The sequence below is a fragment of the Lissotriton helveticus genome, chromosome 8 (assembly GCF_964261635.1).
Source record: "Lissotriton helveticus chromosome 8, aLisHel1.1, whole genome shotgun sequence".
Taxonomy (NCBI): Eukaryota; Metazoa; Chordata; class Amphibia; order Caudata; family Salamandridae; genus Lissotriton; species Lissotriton helveticus.
In genome coordinates this window covers 775950297-775968850 of record NC_136069.1, presented here as the reverse complement: position 1 = coordinate 775968850, position 18554 = coordinate 775950297, and the positions used below count along the sequence as shown (strand labels likewise).

The following is an 18554-nucleotide window of genomic DNA, read 5'->3' as shown; positions in this document are numbered from 1 at the left end:
GAAAACACAAAAATTCTCCTCAAAAAGTGCTACCTCAGAGCCTACCACTCCTGCCACCAAGTCTTCAAATCACCCGCATACCTCTTCAGAACCGTCAACGATGAGACCTAGGAAGGTACCATCCAATAAAACTTCCCTATTGTCAAGGAGCACTACAATGATGATCACCACTGTTTCCTCCTCTACACCCTCAACAACGCTGACAAAGTCCACTTCAGCTATCAATGCACTCATTCCTTTGACCAATCGCTACTCGTCGATGACGATTACAAAGTCGGCTTTACCGTCGACAATCCTACTGCCGCTGCTAACATCACTGTTTATGATGTTCTCGTCATCAGCTCCACTGTCAACAAAGCTGGTGTCCTCCACTACATCGTTAATGAAACTGTTGATGCCACTGTCCACGGAATTATCGTGGTTGATACCTTCGCTGATGACTTTGTCAATGACACCATTGATGACAATACAAGTATCAAAAGATTTTCTGAGGCCTCATGACACTTCCCCTAGCAAAGTGTCTCCTCATGTTCCCTGCCATTTACCTGATAATTTGGATAATTCGGAAGATGAGGGGCCATATAGAGACGCACATAGCTTGTCTGTATTAAATGTTAAGTGTCAGGAAGACAAAGATGAGGAAGAGCAATCTTGCAATGGTTATTATTATAATCCACATGCCAAACATCATTATTCGTATTTCCATGCTCCAGAGAATTCGCCTACTCCACCGTACCTTTTTTGTTGGTGCAAGATTTGCGGGCGATGCTGTAGAATTGCGGCAAAAGGTTCCTGGATGCTGCACAGGAGCCACATGCGCAACCTTGTCTGCTGCACAGGTTCCTTCCACTCCAAAGCCTATTCCACTGCCTGCAACACAAAGGATGACCCTGCCTCTAATTTTGCTTTGCCGCACAGGGATGATCCATCAACACCTTCTGAAGATGACAGGGTAGAGGTTGAGATTCATGACACCCATCCAACTCACGATGAGTGGGATGACTATGTATTACCCACTCCACCACCGCCAGCACCACACACCTTGGATTCCCCTCCTGTGAACAGTGGGGGGTTCCACAATTTGATGGAAACTGACGCACCGCGATTTGAATTGCCTATGTCTGTGAAGCAATCCATTGCTTCCTGTATGACTTTTAGGAACAAGTACGCAAATCTGTTTGCGCCATCCCAATAATGGATCACATGTGGGAAGAGGGCGTCAAGCTAATGAAAACTCTGGCATCCTTGGCAGCTATTGTAGCATGTATTGATAAGAAGTACAAAGCTTCTAAGTTTTAACGATTCCCCTGCCTCATAGGACATTCCAAAGCAGATTCAGTGGTCTCATAAGCGGCACATTGTTGTTCCAAGAATGCTACCACTCCAACCTTTGCTCCCCTTGACAAGGAAGGCAGAAGATTAGATAACATTGGAACACATTTCTCCACAGTTTCTGTCCTTTCTATTCTTGCGACTGATTCTTTAGCCATTATTGACTTATACAATAGACAACTGTGGTCAGACCTCGAAGTATTATTAGAACTTGTGTCTGAAGATCGGAAGTCAGAGGATCGGAAGATACCCTGGGCACATTGCAGTTTTGTAAATGTCCCTTTCAACTAGCTTGTGGCAGAAGTTTTTCCTCATACAGAGGAACCTATCAATGCTATCAACGATATCAACCCTATCAAACGCAACTTAGACCTCCCTATAGACAACAGCAGTATCGCCCTCCACCTACTGCCACCTTCTCAAGACAAGCATCTCAGCGCAAGCGACCCAACCAGTCCAGAGACGTCACACACAAACAGTGACCTCAGTCGGATGCCAGATCCTCCCCTCACTTTTCCCTCTGGGTGCAAACATTTCAAGTAAATACGAAGAGTATGCAGTTCCTAACTGAGAAAGGGGAACTGGCTTAAGTGGTCATGGATTACCAGGGGTACTGGGGCTCCTCCTTCTGGAATATAGTTCTGGTGACCTATGGTCATAACATCAACTTCATACAAACACCTCCAAACAGTCCTCCAAGGGGTTTGCACCCACCCATCTTCACTTATTATGAGAAGAGACCCTCATCATGCTCACCAAGGGTGCAATTGAGCGAGCACCCTTCAATCAGAGGAACACTGGTTTTCACTCTTGTTTTTCCCTTATCAAGAAGACATCAGGGCAGTGAAGACCCATTCTGGATCTAAGAGTACCCAACAAATTGCTAAAGAAGCAATTGTTCAGCATGGTTGCTCTGTCACACGTCCACATTCTCCTAAAACATGTGGATTACATGACCCTCGATTAGCAAGATGCATAGTTTCATATCCCAATTCACTCCAAACATTGTGAGTACCTTCACTTTACAGTAGTCGGCATCCACCACCAGTTCAAGGTCTTACTGGTAGGCCTCAAATCTGCCCCTAAAATCTTCACAAAATGCCTGGCACCAGTTGCAGCTAATCTCAGGAAACGCACTCATCGGGTGTTTCCCTACATGGACGACTGGCTCCTAAAAGTACGAACACTGATGCGAGCTTCCAAGTCCATTTAAGATTGCATTGCCCTCTTTCACAAATTGAGCCTCACATTAAACCTTCAAAAGTCACCCTTTATCCCATGCCAACAGATAGTGTTTCTAGGCTCTATCCTGGATACCAGATGTAGGAAAGTAGGATCTTTCCTTTATGGTTACCCCCCACTTTTTGCCTGGCTTCAGTATGTTTTGACAGTAGTTTGCTGGGATTCTGCTAACCAGGACCACAGCATTGGAGCTCTCTCTCTCAAAATGGCTTCCGTAAGTACTTTCGTACCTCCACAATTGCCTACTAGTGTACCCTTATAAGTCCCTAGTACATGGTACTAAAGTACCCAGGACATAGGTAGACAAGGGGTCTTACATGGGCTGCAGTTTGTATTGTGCCACCCATGGGAGTCCACTTAAACTCTGACTACAGGCCTGCCATTGCAAACTGTGTACGATGGTGCTTGCACCTCTCACAACAGATATAAGGTTTGTTATATCTGAGTTCACTGTACTTAAAACTTATAAGTCATCCCTATGGTAGGCCCTTCAGTCCTGTGGGCAGGGTGCTTGGTTATAAGTGTGAGGGTGTCCCTGTATGAGCAGGACACCCCTACAAATTCCAGAGCCGATTATCCAAGCTTTGTCATTGGGGTCAGAGATTTTAAGACATATAACATCATAATGGCTGCGGCTGAACCTGGTCATGTTTGATATCAAACATGTTGGAATCATACCTCAATTCCGATTCTGGTGTTGGAGGTATGGTTCCATGTACTGGGAAGCACCTTGGAGGAGCCCTCTGTACTCCCGGTTACAGCCTTTCATTGTCTGCAAGCAAGCTAGTGCTGCTGCCGACCTCAGACACTGTTCTGCCCTGATGCTGCTGAGCTGAGCTTGAGCAGAGGAAGGTAGGACAATAGGTTCCCTGTCACAGGGAGGCATGACCACCTCCAAGACAGGACTTAGTGTATTGGACTGAGGTGGAGTGACGTTCCAGCGCGACCAGACTGCATTGAAGGGCATATTTGGTGCCCTCCTTGCATACACCAGGTTTGAGTCAGTTCTGGAACCATTGGTTCCCGCTTCTGTCCAGCCCCTCCTCAGAGAGGGATCCCTGAGTTGTTACAACCCTTTCTTTCCTTGGTCGTTTAAGGGCTCGCACATGGGTGGATCCTCAGTTCCGTCATGGAACAAAACTCATCTCTGAAACCAAGACAATCTGCGTCTGTCTGGAAACTTGGACTTCGCCTGGAACCAAGACTGCCTCAAGGAAGACTCCTGCTGCTCCTGGAATTGCTGTTCTGGGACCCGTGGGGATCAAGGACATCTGAAGTAATCTTCTTTGCAGTGAAGGAGTCACCCCCCTGTATCTACAGGCACCGCATCTAAGCTGACTGGTGTGCTGGCCCTGTTGTCCTATGGACTTCCCCATGGCTCAGCAACACAGGTGGTGGATCTGTTGCTCCCCAGAGACCTGTCCTGTCCTTGCAATTTGGAAGACAGTATCCCTTGTCAGAGTTGCTGGGTCCAAACTCCTGTGCACTGTGTCAACTTGTCATTGCAAAGGCTAGTTGGCTCTGCACTCCAGAGATCTTCAGGCTGAAAGAAGCTCCTCCCTCCAGCACCTCATCCCTCGAAGAACATCATCCTCCCTGCATCTCCTGAATCTTGGACCTCCATCTTTGGTGAGCTGCCTGAAATACTCTTGCGACTCCTGTGCCTTTAGCCTGTGGGTCCTCTTGAGGGTTTACTCCTGCTTTGGTGGGATCCCATGCTTGCTCGGGACCTGCTATGACTGACCTGTGCATGATGATTTCCTTAGACCTTGGTGGTTCCAACAATTGCATCTTTTTGCCTTCCATGCCAATTTCGGCTACCAAGGATTGCTTGTTCTCCTGCCGGATACCGACCACCTGGACACCAACATCCGATATGGGACAGCTCATATAAAGCTCCTGATCTTCCAAAGCATCGCCGGGTCCCCACAGCGGCAGCGACAAGGTCCTCGTGTACTCTTCTGAACGTCCTGCTAAGGGTGGGCATTGTGATTCTGTGCCTCCTTGTCACTTCCGAGTGGAATGGACTCTGTCTCCTCTACTTGTAGGTTCACTTCTTCAAGAATCCTTCTTTAGATTCCACCAGGCATATTGGCAGACTTCTCCAGAGTCCTTTCTTCCTGATTCACCCATGGTCATCCGCAAGAGATTCCTAGTCACTTCACCCCATGCACCCAGCTTCTCTGGTGCATGTAACCTGGTTCTTTAGGCATCTCCAACATTCCCTCCTTCAAAAGGTTTCTTTGTGTTCATCTGGGAAGGGTCCTTTTTCTTAAAAACTGCAGCTGTGACTTCTCCATTGACTTCTATTGAACACGCTGCTTTGTTTCCACTCTGCACACAGCCTCCTTTGGATTCCTGGGTACTTACCTTGGGTGGTTCCTGGTTCCCCAAGCTCTTCTAAATCCTTCAGTCCCCGTCCCGTTCTCAATTGCAGTTTGCAATCCACGTATTAGGTATATGGTTTGGTCTCCACCAATTAGCTCTCAAATTTTCCAGAAAAAGGTCCTCTTCAGTTCATCTGAACAAATCATTACCGGGGATGATGTCATCTGCAGTCAATCTCATGCCCCTAGAAAGTCTGAAGACAAGATCTTTACAGGAGGAGCTACAACTCCAATGCAAACAAACAGATGGATAGTTTGTTGACTTCATATAAATCATACCAAAAATGGTCGAAGCTCTCAACTTTGGGACCTATCTATCACACACTTCCAAGGGCCTCCGGCATCCTATTTCTATCATTGATACCGGACTTCATCATAACAATGGATTTCTCCCTCAAAGGTTGGGGTGGACATCCTCAGGATATACAGATCCTGGGCAAGTGGTCTGCATCTCAAAAGTCCATGCATATAAACCACCCAGTTCTCAATACCATTTTCCTCACTCTCCAAGCTTTTCTGCCTTGCATACAGGGATGGTCAGTGCTGGTACGTACAGACAACACCAGCAGCATGCACTATGTAAATAAGCAAGGAGAAACAAGGTCCTTGGCTCTCTCCCTAGAAGCTCAGAACCATTGGCACGTGCTTATGGTTCACAACATCACCCTCAAGCCTGAGCATGTTGGAGGAACGAACAATACTTTAGGGAACATGCCCAGCAGAGCCTTAGAATGGGAGCTAGGCCAACAGGAGTTGAACAAAAGTGTTCACCTTTGGGGAAAACCACATCTGGACCTCTTCATCACCAGCCCCTTTTGTGCCAATTGGCATTCACTCCTGGGATCATGGGGTAATGCCTTTTTGATAAGAAGGTCCTGGATATAGGCCTAACCTTTCCCCCATCCCCGTGATTCAGAGGGTTCTCAGCAAGATGAAAGGGGAGAGATGCTGCTTAATCCTAATAGCTCCCCAATGGCCCCAGCAGTAATAGCTTACCGAGCTCAAGGTACCTGGAACCACACTCTCTCCAATTATATGAATGACTCCTGAATTCGATGAATTTCAGAATGTAAACGTTCCCAAAAATGATGGGATATTCTACAAAGTACAAGAGCAGAATCAACCAATAGATTCTACAGACTAAAGTGGAAAATGTTCTGTTTGTAGTGTCAACAACGCAACTTACATCCTCTAGAAGCACGTGAAAACAATGTTACTGTATCTTCTCTCTCTCATACGTTCAGGCCTAGTATAGTTGTCTGTTAGAGTACATCTTGCAGCTATAGCGGATATAGGCGTTCCTCTTGGGTTCCTTCGTTGTGCTTCACAAGGATAATAACATTATTTATGAAAGGACTCTTTCAAGTATTCTCTCTGGTACGACCTCTGTCACCAGAGTGGCATCTTAACATTGTTCTTTCCCAACTCATCAAACCAATGTTTGAACTGATTCATAAGTCAGACCTCAAATTCCTTACCAGGAAGATAGCCACTCTTCTTGCGCTGACATCTACAAGAAGGTTGAGTGAGATTAAGACATTTACAATCCAAGAGCTTTGTATCCACTTTACAGACGCCACTGGTATTCTTTGGATTCACCCAAAGTGTATACCTAAGGTGCCCACACAGTTTCATCTTAATGAACCAATTATTCTAGGAACCTTTGTTCCTAATCCGACTACTCCTGCAGGAAGTCGCTTTACACATTGGACATAAAGAGATGTCTTATATTGTACTTGCATCATACCAACCAGTTCCGCTAGTCACAGCAGCTCTTTGTTGCTTATGGGCAGACTCAGCAGGGCAGGCTGGTTACTAAAGCAACAATCGCGAGATGGATCTCCGCAACTATACAATTTTGCCATTCCAAAGTGGGCAAACCACTTTCATCTAATGCGAAGGCACACTCTACAAGAGCAGCCTCCACTTCAATAGCCTTGTTCGCTGGTGTTCCTTCAGAGAAGATTTGTTCTGCTGCAACGTGGAAGAGTGTACACATTTTCACGCAGCACTATTGTCTTGATTTAGGACACAGCAGTGATGTAGCGGTCGGACAGGCAGTGCTACGACATCTATTTCAATGAGGTGAGCCTCTGTGATTTTCAATGCTTTCTGATTACATATTATATTTACATGTTCATGCATTACTAAATGAAAGTATTATTACTATTATTATTAATCATAATATTAATGTAATTCTTGTTATCCTCATTTATACTACTGCAAATTATCCGCAAAAGGATGAAATAACGCTACCAAAGGTTTACTCACTGCTTGCTATGCTGATTGAAGCACATGCATCTATGAAAGATCCAATACTGGATAAGAAAACGAGTTACTTATCTATAACTCTAGTTATCCAGTATCAGTATCTTTCATAGATTCATTGTGCGACACACCCTTCTCCCCTTTGAGGCTCCCCATATACATCAAGTTAATGGGTTTTCACTTTTACTTGAAAATCTGAGGAATTGAACCTCTGTTGGGTATGTTCTAGAGAGTGCTGTCGACTCATTGTTTATAGTCAAGTCTGGTTCTTTTATAAAAAGGGGCGTAGACAGGCTATTAAATTAACCCTCTATTGCCATTATAGCTGATGATACTACTACATGCTGCTTTGCTAAGGTACTGTGTGAGTCCCACTTCAATAATGGGGAATTATTCAAGCTGGTAAATCTATGAAAAATACCAATTCTGGAGGATAATTTAAGTTACATGTACTTAACTCGTTTTCTGTCATCCTTATACTTAACATGAAATAGAATACAAATATCATGCTTCTGTGTTCTTCCCCAAAAAATTCTAATCATTTTAACATTTCTAAAGCTCAGCCATTTGGTATAACATAACCATTTTCAGCATGCCGGCCAAAACAAAAACAAGGAATGTGTTGCCTACCTTTAATAATATGACAGACATGTAGTCCATTTTGTGGTGTCTTTTGAAAAGAATGTTGTAAGTGACATTGTTGGCAAGAGTGCCATGGACTAATGAAGTAATGAACTCCGGCTAAACAATGCAGACCTGGTAACGTGTATTGTCAGTTGCGTCTAAAAGTTTGGAGGGCAATGAAGCTTTAGGAACTCAGATACAGTTTATGCATGAATATCATGTAATAGCTGTTTTGTCCAGTCAATAATATATCCTGAAGAAATAACATAAGGAGCTAAATTAACGCTTGACGAGTGGGCGAGCAGCATGTCTGCTTGGTTCTGGCATTTACTGCAAGCAGAGGACCACCTGCCTCTTTAGAGATCCAAGCCTGTGTGGAGGAGATGTCTTTGCCCAAGATGCTTATCCTGGCGCGACAGATGCATTTTCAGCAAAACTGAAAGCCTAGCAGGCAGCCATGGGATTGTGACTCCATCAGTAACCTTTTTCAGAAACAAATCCCAAAAACCTGGGGGTTGCCTCTGGAAAAGAAACTAACTGATGTCTCTGGAGATTTTTCTCTTGATGTTAGAAAGGTCTGCCATGCCTTGCAACACGCAATTTAACATTCACTCCGAAGAGATGCCAAAACCTGATGCAAATTGTAGCGCTTCATGTCCTCATCGGGGGTATGAAGAAGTCTACAAACAAACAAGATGACAGAATTCTTTCAGTTTATTCTATTTCAATAAAAGCTGTTCATTTAATTCTGGAAAGACATAGAAGTTACATTTGTAGCCTATTGTTGCAGGTATTTTCTGAAAATCACAGCAGACACCCTAACAGAAATGTAAAATACATGTACACACCTCATTGGAACTTAGCCATGAGGAGTGTGTAATTACCTTGTTTCGCATGACGAGAAATATGTATCCTCCTCCAGGTCACACCTGTGTATCTATTACGAAGCTCTAAATATCTACTGAATGAACTGTTTTTATTGTAAAAGTAGTCATTCTCTCTTTTGCATACAATATGGCGACTGGTTTACCATTTATTTTTGTGGACTATTCCTAACATTGAATTGTAGGAGCACCAAGAGGACAGAACTATGATGAAAATATTGATTATCCACTGCAATGGAATGAAAAGCTTGATGCTGAGATCGCTATGACACGGCAGCCTCAAAAGCCACCAGGTTTGTATTTATTTGTTAACGTTCCCTTACATTCACTCTAGAAATTTAACATTATAAAGTTAACCTGAGGTGGTGTAAATGTGATTAACAACGACCTGTGTGTTGTTATTGAGCTTACGCTACATACACATTGGGTTTAAAATAGATTACACTTTCTAAAAAGCAAGAGACTTCCTGAGTTATGCATCACTGATTCGCCGTTATTCTTTGGCCCAGTGCTCAGTTTGTGCTGGTACATGCTAGTGCTTGGCACAAGGACTTAATTCTTTTTTTTAGCTTTAGGGTAGTGTACCACTCAACTTTTTGCCTTCCTCCTCTACATTTTCTGAAATCTTTATTTTTATTTTTATTTTTATTAGGACTCTGCACACTCTACCACTGCTAACCATTGCTAAAGTGCTCCTTCTTCCAAACACGATAATATTGGCATGCCCAAATTTGCATATTAAATTAATTTATAAGTCCCTAGTAAAGCAGCGCTACATGTGCCAAGGGTCTGTAGATTAAATGCAACTACACAAGTTGAGGAGCACAATGCCTTGAAATAAAAAAATACAATTTTCAAGAGTTATATAATGTTCAAGCATATTTCATACATCTCAAATATGTGAGACAGCAAAACCAATACTTCTTGTTTATAATGAAAACTTTCACGTCCTTATTAATTCTTTGTTGTCTTTATTCAAACGTCTTCAAATGATTAGACAAGACAGAATTAACTCATCCAGAAAAAACAGCCTACACGTTTCGTCCATAGTCACACAGGACTTCTTCAGATCAAAAGTCCAACCCGAGGTGATCCAAACTTCAAAGACACCATAGGTTTTGATTTCTTCACACAAAACCTATATCAGATACTCACGTATTTCCACTATAATTTTCCTCACATGTTAAAAACCAGAGCGGACAGACTGGTTTGTACTAAGCTCAGAGACCTTGAAACAAAGAGAACAATGAGAAAATGGGGTATAGGTAGGAGACCTTAAACCTCAGGACTTTATATTACTTCTTGAAACAAGAGGACCCTGCCAAGAAGAAGAGCTGAGGAACTGTGTGAGGAGTGACCCCTTTTGTATGGGCAAGACTAACCTGTTGCTTTCATAAGCAGAAGGCTACTCCCCAGGGAGGAGTGTTGGAGTTCCATTGAGAGGGAGCCCTTTGCTGTGGATTGGTCCCTGAAGAAGCCAAGACCATACCTGTTTGGTACTCAGTCCTTGTTCAAACTGACCACAGACCTCTGAGATGGCTAATGCAGATAAAAGGGGAACATTCAAAACTTTTAAGGTGGTTCATCTCCCTAAAGGGATTCAACTTCACAGTGAACATAGACCTGGGACTGCCCGTGCCACGCAGATGGCCTTTCCAAATTATTCCACTTAAACTTTCTTGGGAAAGGTTAGTCCCATCCTCTTTTGTTTGGGTTTTTTTTGTAGGAAAGTGCCCCTTCTTGCATGGTTACCCCCAACGTTTGCCTGATACATGATGCACTTTGACTTGGAGTGCCTGAGAGGCGTTCCTGCAACATCTGAGATCCCGCGGCTCTGCTCCTGTGACACGAAGCGGAGAACACCGCTGCTGCCGGAGCTCGCTGCGAAGCCGGGGAGAGAGCGTTTCCGGCTGAGAGCCGGGTACTGACTGGGGGTCAACCATAAGAGCTGGGGGCCAGGTGCTAGAGGAGGAAGCAGCTTGGCATTCGGGGGCTCGGAGCCGAGGGAGGAGAGTTGAGCTGTGCTGAGCTGCATTGGTGTAGCGCGCGTTGAGCGGCTGCCGCCTGCCTGGCTCCTAGGATCAGCTTGTGGCTCTCCTCGTTGCTCCTCGTTGCTCCCCGCTCCTTGCCCCCCCCTCCCCCATCCTACACTGGTATTTCGATCCATTTCCCCGGCTCGTCTCCGAGTGAAGGGAGCTGCCAGAGGAGGAGCGTTCGCTCAGAGCTAGGAGCCTGGAGACGCGACCGGCGAAGGACCAGCCAGTTCAGCAGCCTCTGCAGGTAAACGCCGTCGGCTCGTGAATCCTGGTGGGAAGGAAGCCTCCCACTCACAGAGAGGATCGGATTCAAGCCGAGAGTGGGTAGGGGCCAGAGCTTATGCGGGCCTCGCCACCGATATTGGCAAACGCCTGCTCGTTCGGCTGCAAACATCTCCTCCAGCCAGACTCCAATCTTTTGCCAGCATAAACTGCCTCAGCAGAAGGTGACAATTGTAGTGGGACGAGCATTCTCATAAAGCCCCAGGACTAACCGCACAGTACCTCCATCACAGGATCAAGAAGTGGTGGGGTGAGGAATTGGGAGTGGGGAGAGGCGGCTGCCGCAGACAGTTACGAGCAGCACACCGCAGGTCCCCAAGGCGGTGGGAAGGAGCGCTCGTTGCCACCCAGCCAGGCCGGCCGCAGACCGGCTGTTCGAGTCCAGCAGCAGAGGCATCAGTAGCGGCTGGCCAAGGCGACAGGCAAAGGGTCCTTAGCAACAAGATCCCAAGCACTCTTTCAACATCAAGCAAGCGTATCTTTCCCTCTACATAGAGGGCAGAGCGGAGGTGGGAGTTGTGAGGAGCACCTCCCCCCAACAGAGGGAAGTGCACCGTCAGGAGCAGCAAGGAGCACCTCCCCCCCACAGAGAGCTGCGCGGTGGAGGAAGCTGTAAGGAGCACACAGGTCTTATTGATAAGCAGATCATCCCCACAGAAGAATGACAAAAAAAGAGAAGGAAAAACACTCAGCAACAAGAAAACGGCCACGCAAAGCCACCACACCAGTCTAAAGTATCACCCAGAATTTTAAGGAATGCAAGGATTGCAGAACATGACAAAAAGTTCTTTTTAAAGTCGCCGCCAGGAGGCCTCATAACACAATTCTTATATAAACTTCCGCCCAATACAGAGAGCACCTCAGCCATAGTAGATCAAACAAGAGCCAAGATTAGCGACGGGTCGGATTACAGTTCAGGGAGCCAGTCCCATCACATGCTCCCTGCTATACAAGCACAAAGTACAAACATAGGAAGTACAAGCACTGAAAGACGACGTTCTCAATCCTGCTCGGGGCCAGGACGCTCATCCGGAAAGGAACTCAGACACACAAGCGACCCAGTAGATGACAGCACTGCATTAACTCGCAGAAACCCAGTACAAGTTGTGACTGCCCAAATACACTGCCTGGAACAACCAAATCTTTTCTCCCCGGCGCAGATACCGCCGCGGGCACCTAAAGGATCTGGTCTAATAAAAACAGGTGTGTCAGAGCAGCTGCAAAACTCGGGATACCTATCCCCTACATTCCTCCTAAGCTTGGAATCTAATCTACAAAGCACACTGGAGCTGACTCCAAATCTCTTCTGAAGCTCTAACGACAACCGGCGTTCTCCTTCCCCCACACCAAGCTCCCAAATCCAGAATCTTTAGAGAGCAGTGCCATTCATGATCTAGGAGCATCTCCTTCTGGGGAAACAGTGCAAAACATGGCCAGGTCAGTGCTCTGGCAATCGAAGAAAATGGAGTTACAAATCGACCTTTTATCTACCATGGTGCAACGACTAGCGGAGCTGAACAATAAGGTGGACTTCTTAGAGAACATGCTCAGCGAGATCCAGAATAACAGCATCGGCATCTGCTTCTGCGCAGCTCTCATGGACACATGGGCAACACTGCCAGAAATCCTTAAAGGTTTGGTAGAATCATTAAAAATTCAAACAGGAAGCAAGATGGGCCCAAGTAATAGGAGCAGCTCCACACCTGCTTTAAACCCAGAAAGCCTGCTGGGTATCGCAGCAAGAGGCAATACGGGGAAACTGACAACAAATCCCAAGACACAGATCCTTTGGTATCCACCAAACCTTTCAGTAGTCCGCCCAGCTGTAACTTCAGCGTTAGCATTTCTTCCCCAGGGAGGCAAACCGAGGGTAACAATTCCAACCAGAAAAGGAAGGAAGACCTCTTTCAAGGAGGGTTAAGAAAGAGTTAAAGAAACAGGAAAAAAAAGTTAAGGCATCACAAAAACGTGTTCTCCTATTACCAACACACCCTCAAAATTCACAAATTATTACGGCAAAAAGGAGTCTCTTCCCGATTTTTACAAAAAATAATTCTCCAATTAACTCAATATGCACAGCTCCAGCCGCTTTGGGCAACACAAAAGGGAGGGATAGTCCCACTCAGCCAAACCCCCACAGGGAGGTCTGTCAAAGTCCAACAGGCCCGGCAATAACAGTCCATTTACCGCATGTACTAAACAACAAGAAGGCAGAGCTCAGAAAACCAACGGGATCAGTTAAGGATCAAGAACCCGACATCAGGGCCAACATACTTAAGGGGCATACAGCCCCGGGCTGGCAGAAAAGCAATGATCAAGCAGCGCAGCCCATCCAAAGTCTGCCCCAGCAATCAGAACCTTGCCAAGGGACTTCGGGTTCTAGTCACAACACAAGCATCCTGGAAGGAGACCAAAACAAACAGCGTAAAGCAAACCAAGTCAGCAAAACAACGCACAAGGTGATTCTCACCCCAGATATTTCATCAAAGGCAAACATGATATCTTAAACAGGGGCAATTTACTCAGACTTTTCAAGCACATCCTGTCTCTTACGGAAATACAGTCAAATGACCTAGTCTGGGTTAAGTTTCTGAGTCTAACCAGTGACTCCCATGGTGAATCAACCTCGATCGGGTTGAGTCGCCACGCCCAGGTGGGGCTCACAACAGATGAAATAGCAAAAATGGCGGCTTGGGGCATTGACATAGCATTTCCCATACCCGAGAAATACCCATATGTATTAGCAGTAACTTCGCCAATAAAGGAGGTTTATTTGGTGTTAAGGGGGACTGCAGTTAATCATACAGGGAAAAGCTCTGCCATGGAACCCAGACTTTACAGCGCCTACAAGATAATAATCTCAGCTGAGCAAAGAGCTGTGTACCATACGGAGCCAAAGCACAGCGCAATGCAAAACACGCTGAACGGTCCTTGAGGCCTGTTCCCTCGACACCACATCTAACAGTATAAAGGCAGCCAGCTATCCGAACATGAATAGAAGAGCGGGAAACAACACTCTTCTGTCCATCCTATCGTGGAATGTCGCAGGGTTAAAAAGACTGCTTAGCTGCAAAGCAGCATGCACATATCTCCGAGAAAATGACATACTGTGCCTACAGGAGACATGGGCCACCAAACCCCTAATTCTCTCAGGCTATTATGAGATTCACACCGCAGCAATAAAAAGCAACATCTTTGGGAGAGCAGCAGACGGGCTCTCAATTTTTATCAATCATACCCGCAAAATAGAGGTAAAATCACTAGCAACCAACTCCCCCAACCTGCAGGCAGCACTGATCGGCGGATTTAAAAACAACAAAATCTCAATTCGACTGTTGATAATCAATTGTTATATAAAGCCCGCTACACGGCAAAAAAAGCAAGCACTAAAAGCATTAACTATAAAAATGGACTATATTATAAACAAATATGCCTCACATCTTCCAATCATAGTAGGGGCATGAATACCAGGGACCTGGGAGATGGTACAAGGAATCCTCTAAACATAACATTAGCGGCGCCTCTACAACAGCCTCTTTTCGAGCACAACATGGTTTCCCCCCACTCCTCCATGAAAGAAGTGGACCCTCTATAGCTTCCCTTGCCCACCCTCAGGGATAAGGCAACAATTGATTACATCTTTATCTCTGAAAAATTGCGAACACACTTTAATGACTTTGAGGTGGGAAACAGGGATGAAAGTGATCACAGGCCATTGAGAGTCACCCTAGAGATAAACGGGAAAACTGCAAAACATCCCGGAACACTGGGCACTTCAACAGGTGATGAACAACATGAAGTACTGAATAGAAATAAATGGTCCACAAAACTAAGCCCAGTACTCAAGGAGTGGGTCACAAACAAAGAGCAGTGCCAAACAGACAGAAGGTTGGCATCTCCCCTGGAGCCCTGGAATGAACTTCTCGAGGAACTATGAATCTGTTTTAGGACAGGTCGGAGGCATCCCCAAAGCTCAGGTCTTCCATCCGCAAAACCACTCATTACAACCAAACTCTAGGGACTTAGAGCAAACCAAACGGAGTCTCTCAAAGGCCTTGAAGGTGAGAAGAAAAGGAGCCACAAAGCACCTCATATTGGAAATAAAAGCGCTTCACAGGGAACACAACACGAAAATATGGGAAATTTGTACAAAGAAAATCGAGGCAGAGTGGCTGAAAATATTTAACCTGCTCAAAGAAAAGGGTCAGATTCCACTTTGGAGACACATCAGACAATTGTGCCACACCGGTCAAAGCAAAGAAAACGGGGTGGCAGCCGCCGAGTGGGTTAATTATGTAAAGCTACTGTACACAACAGACCAGGAAAAGACGGATACCCAAGAACAACAAATCCCTCCAGCAACCGAGGAAGAGGACAAAACACCAGATATCAACACGGCAGAGATAACCAACCTGATTAAGAAAATGAGGACAGACGGCGCACCGGGTCCTAACGGAGTGCCAACGGCAGTGTTCAAAGTGTCACATGGATTCTGGGTGGACCAGCTAACCCCACTCTTCAAGTATGCCTTTGAAACGGCCACCGTCCCATCATCATGGAAAGGTTCAATACTTTTCCCGATTCATAAAAAAGGTGACCGCACAAAACCCCCAAATTATCGACTTGTGGCTCTACTAGACATAGAAGCAAAGGCATACGCCAGAGTGCTGCTGAAGGAATCAGAAACCTGGGTAAAGGATCACAATATTCTCCCGTTCTTCCACCCCGGATTTAGACCTCAATGCTCTACCATAGACAACATCCTAGCACCGGGTCATCTGTCCCGACACGCGACTCAGCCCTCTCAACCCCCATTGTTCTGCTGCTTTGAAGATTATAGTGCAGCATTTGACCGAGTGGATCGTGGCAAGCTATGTAGAAAACTCATCAACTGGGTCATGCCTCAAAAGTTGTTAAAGGCGATAATTGCTCTATACGAAGGGACCTGGGTGCGCATCAAAACCAGTCAATCGTCGATAACAATCAAGGTCCCAACTAATAACGGTCTCAAACAGGGGTATGTCCTTTCCCCTTTACTTTTTAACATCTACCCCTCCGACTTGGGTCACGCCCTAGAGGGGGCAAATCTAGTTATACCAAAGTTGGGGAATGTGCGGCTTCAAATCCTCCAATACGCGGACAACCTTGTAATCTTGGACCACACTAGGTCAGGTCTACCGAAAGCCTTAGAAGTGCTACACATATTCAATCAAAAGAATAATCTACTGTTAAACCAGGAGAAGACCAAGATCCTTATATTTGGAAAATACCACCGAAAAAGACAGCTCAATGGCGCCTAGGTGACCTGCAAATCAGTTCTTGTAAAAGCTATAGCTATTTGGATCTCAGGCTAATGGAAGGGGCAAAACCATCAGCTCACCTGAAATATCTAAGAAACAAAGGGGCCGAAATCATCTGCAGCTTGAGAAGTCTCAACCGAAGACTACACAGCCCTTCCACTGAACCCATTCTGAAAGTCCTAAAAGCAAAAGTAGTGCCCTCAGTCAACTACGGGGTGAAATTGCAAAAAACACAGTTGATGGACAGAATGTAGAACAATGTCATACATTCACCCCAGTACAAGGATCTGGGCCTAAATCCATCGTTTTTTTGCACTCCACACCACCCTGGGTTAGACACTGGCTATATGCAAATCAGCTCTGACCCTGTGCCTCATGGGAACAGTCCAGTCCGAACTACCAAGCCATGTCTTTCCCAGAACGGAATCAAGCATCCAAGGACCGGTTTCTGGCTATCAGCCTTCATCAGCCTGGATAGCTTGACTCCAGTGGTGTGGAGAGCCTGGGACTCACGTCTGAGCATCCCCAGCCCACTCGGGGTGAAATTGCAGAAAACACAGTTGATGGACAGAATGTAGAACAATGTCATACATTCACCCCAGTACAAGGATCTGGGCCTAAATCCATCGTTTTTTTGCACTCCACACCACCCTGGGTTAGACACTGGCTATATGCAAATCAGCTCTGAACCTGTGCCTCATGGGAACAGTCCAGTCCGAACTACCAAGCCATGTCTTTCCCAGACCTGAATCAAGCATCCAAGGACCGGTTTCTGGCTATCAGCCTTCATCAGCCTGGATAGCTTGACTCCAGTGGTGTGGAGAGCCTGGGACTCACGTCTGAGCATCCCCAGCCCACTCGGGGTGAAATTGCAAAAAACACAGTTGATGGACAGAATGTAGAACAATGTCATACATTCACCCCAGTACATGGATCTGGGCCTAAATCCATCGTTTTTTTTGCACTCCACACCACCCTGGGTTAGACACTGGCTATATGCAAATCAGCTCTGACCCTGTGCCTCATGGGAACAGTCCAGTCCGAACTACCAAGCCATGTCTTTCCCAGACCGGAATCAAGCATCCAAGGACCGGTTTCTGGCTATCAGCCTTCATCAGCCTGGATAGCTAGACTCCAGTGGTGTGGAGAGCCTGGGACTCACGTCTGAGCATCCCCAGCCCACTCGGGGTGAAATTGCAAAAAACACAGTTGATGGACAGAATGTAGAACAATGTCATACATTCACCCCAGTACAAGTATCTGGGCCTAAATCCATCGTTTTTTTGCACTCCACACCACCCTGGGTTAGACACTGGCTATATGCAAATCAGCTCTGACCCTGTGCCTCATGGGAACAGTCCAGTCCGAACTACCAAGCCATGTCTTTCCCAGACCGGAATCAAGCATCCAAGGACCGGTTTCTGGCTCTCAGCCTTCATCAGCCTGGATATCTTGACTCCAGTGGTGTGGAGAGCCTGGGACTCACGTCTGAGCATCCCCAGCCCACTCGGGGTGAAATTGCAAAAAACACAGTTGATGGACAGAATGTAGAACAATGTCATACATTCACCCCAGTACAAGGATCTGGGCCTAAATCCATCGTTTTTTTTGCACTCCACACCACCCTGGGTTAGACACTGGCTATATGACGTGAGTCCCAGGCTCTCCACACCACTGGAGTCAAGCTATCCAGGCTGATGAAGGCTGAACCGGTCCTTGGATGCTTGATTCCGGTCTGGGAAAGACATGGCTTGGTAGTTCGGACTGGACTGTTCCCATGAGGCACAGGGTCAGAGCTGATTTGCATATAGCCAGTGTCTAACCCAGGGTGGTGTGGAGTGCAAAGAAACGATGGATTTAGGCCCAGATCCTTGTACTGGGGTGAATGTATGACATTGTTCTACATTCTGTCCATCAACTGTGTTTTTTGCAATATCACCCTCAGTCAACTACGGCCACTTAATCTTTCCTGGCGCCCTTACTAACGTTTTCATGAGCTACCAAATCTCCGTCTACAAGAAAGTATCAGGCATCTCACGACAAGCAAGGAGAGCCAGAGTAAGGCTGGAGCTGGTTCTAAGTCGCCCAGATGTTTCCTGTCTTAGCGACACTATAAAATACTATATTAGTACCCTGCGAGCTCCAGCAACCGCCGTGAAAGCGCAAATTAAAACAATCTTTGAAGAAAGTGGATCTCCA

The 18554-nt window shown here is 46.0% G+C and overlaps 1 protein-coding gene across 1 annotated transcript in view; it reads left to right on the top strand.

Annotated features, from left to right (window-relative positions):
* LOC144773802 (uncharacterized) overlaps positions 1-18554 on the top strand; it is a 3430469-nt gene that overhangs the window by 3352796 nt on the left and 59119 nt on the right. The window contains exon 17 of the mRNA XM_078658904.1: positions 8923-9030. Within this exon, the coding sequence (XP_078515030.1) occupies positions 8923-9030 (108 nt within the window). The remainder of the gene's footprint in view (positions 1-8922; positions 9031-18554) is intronic.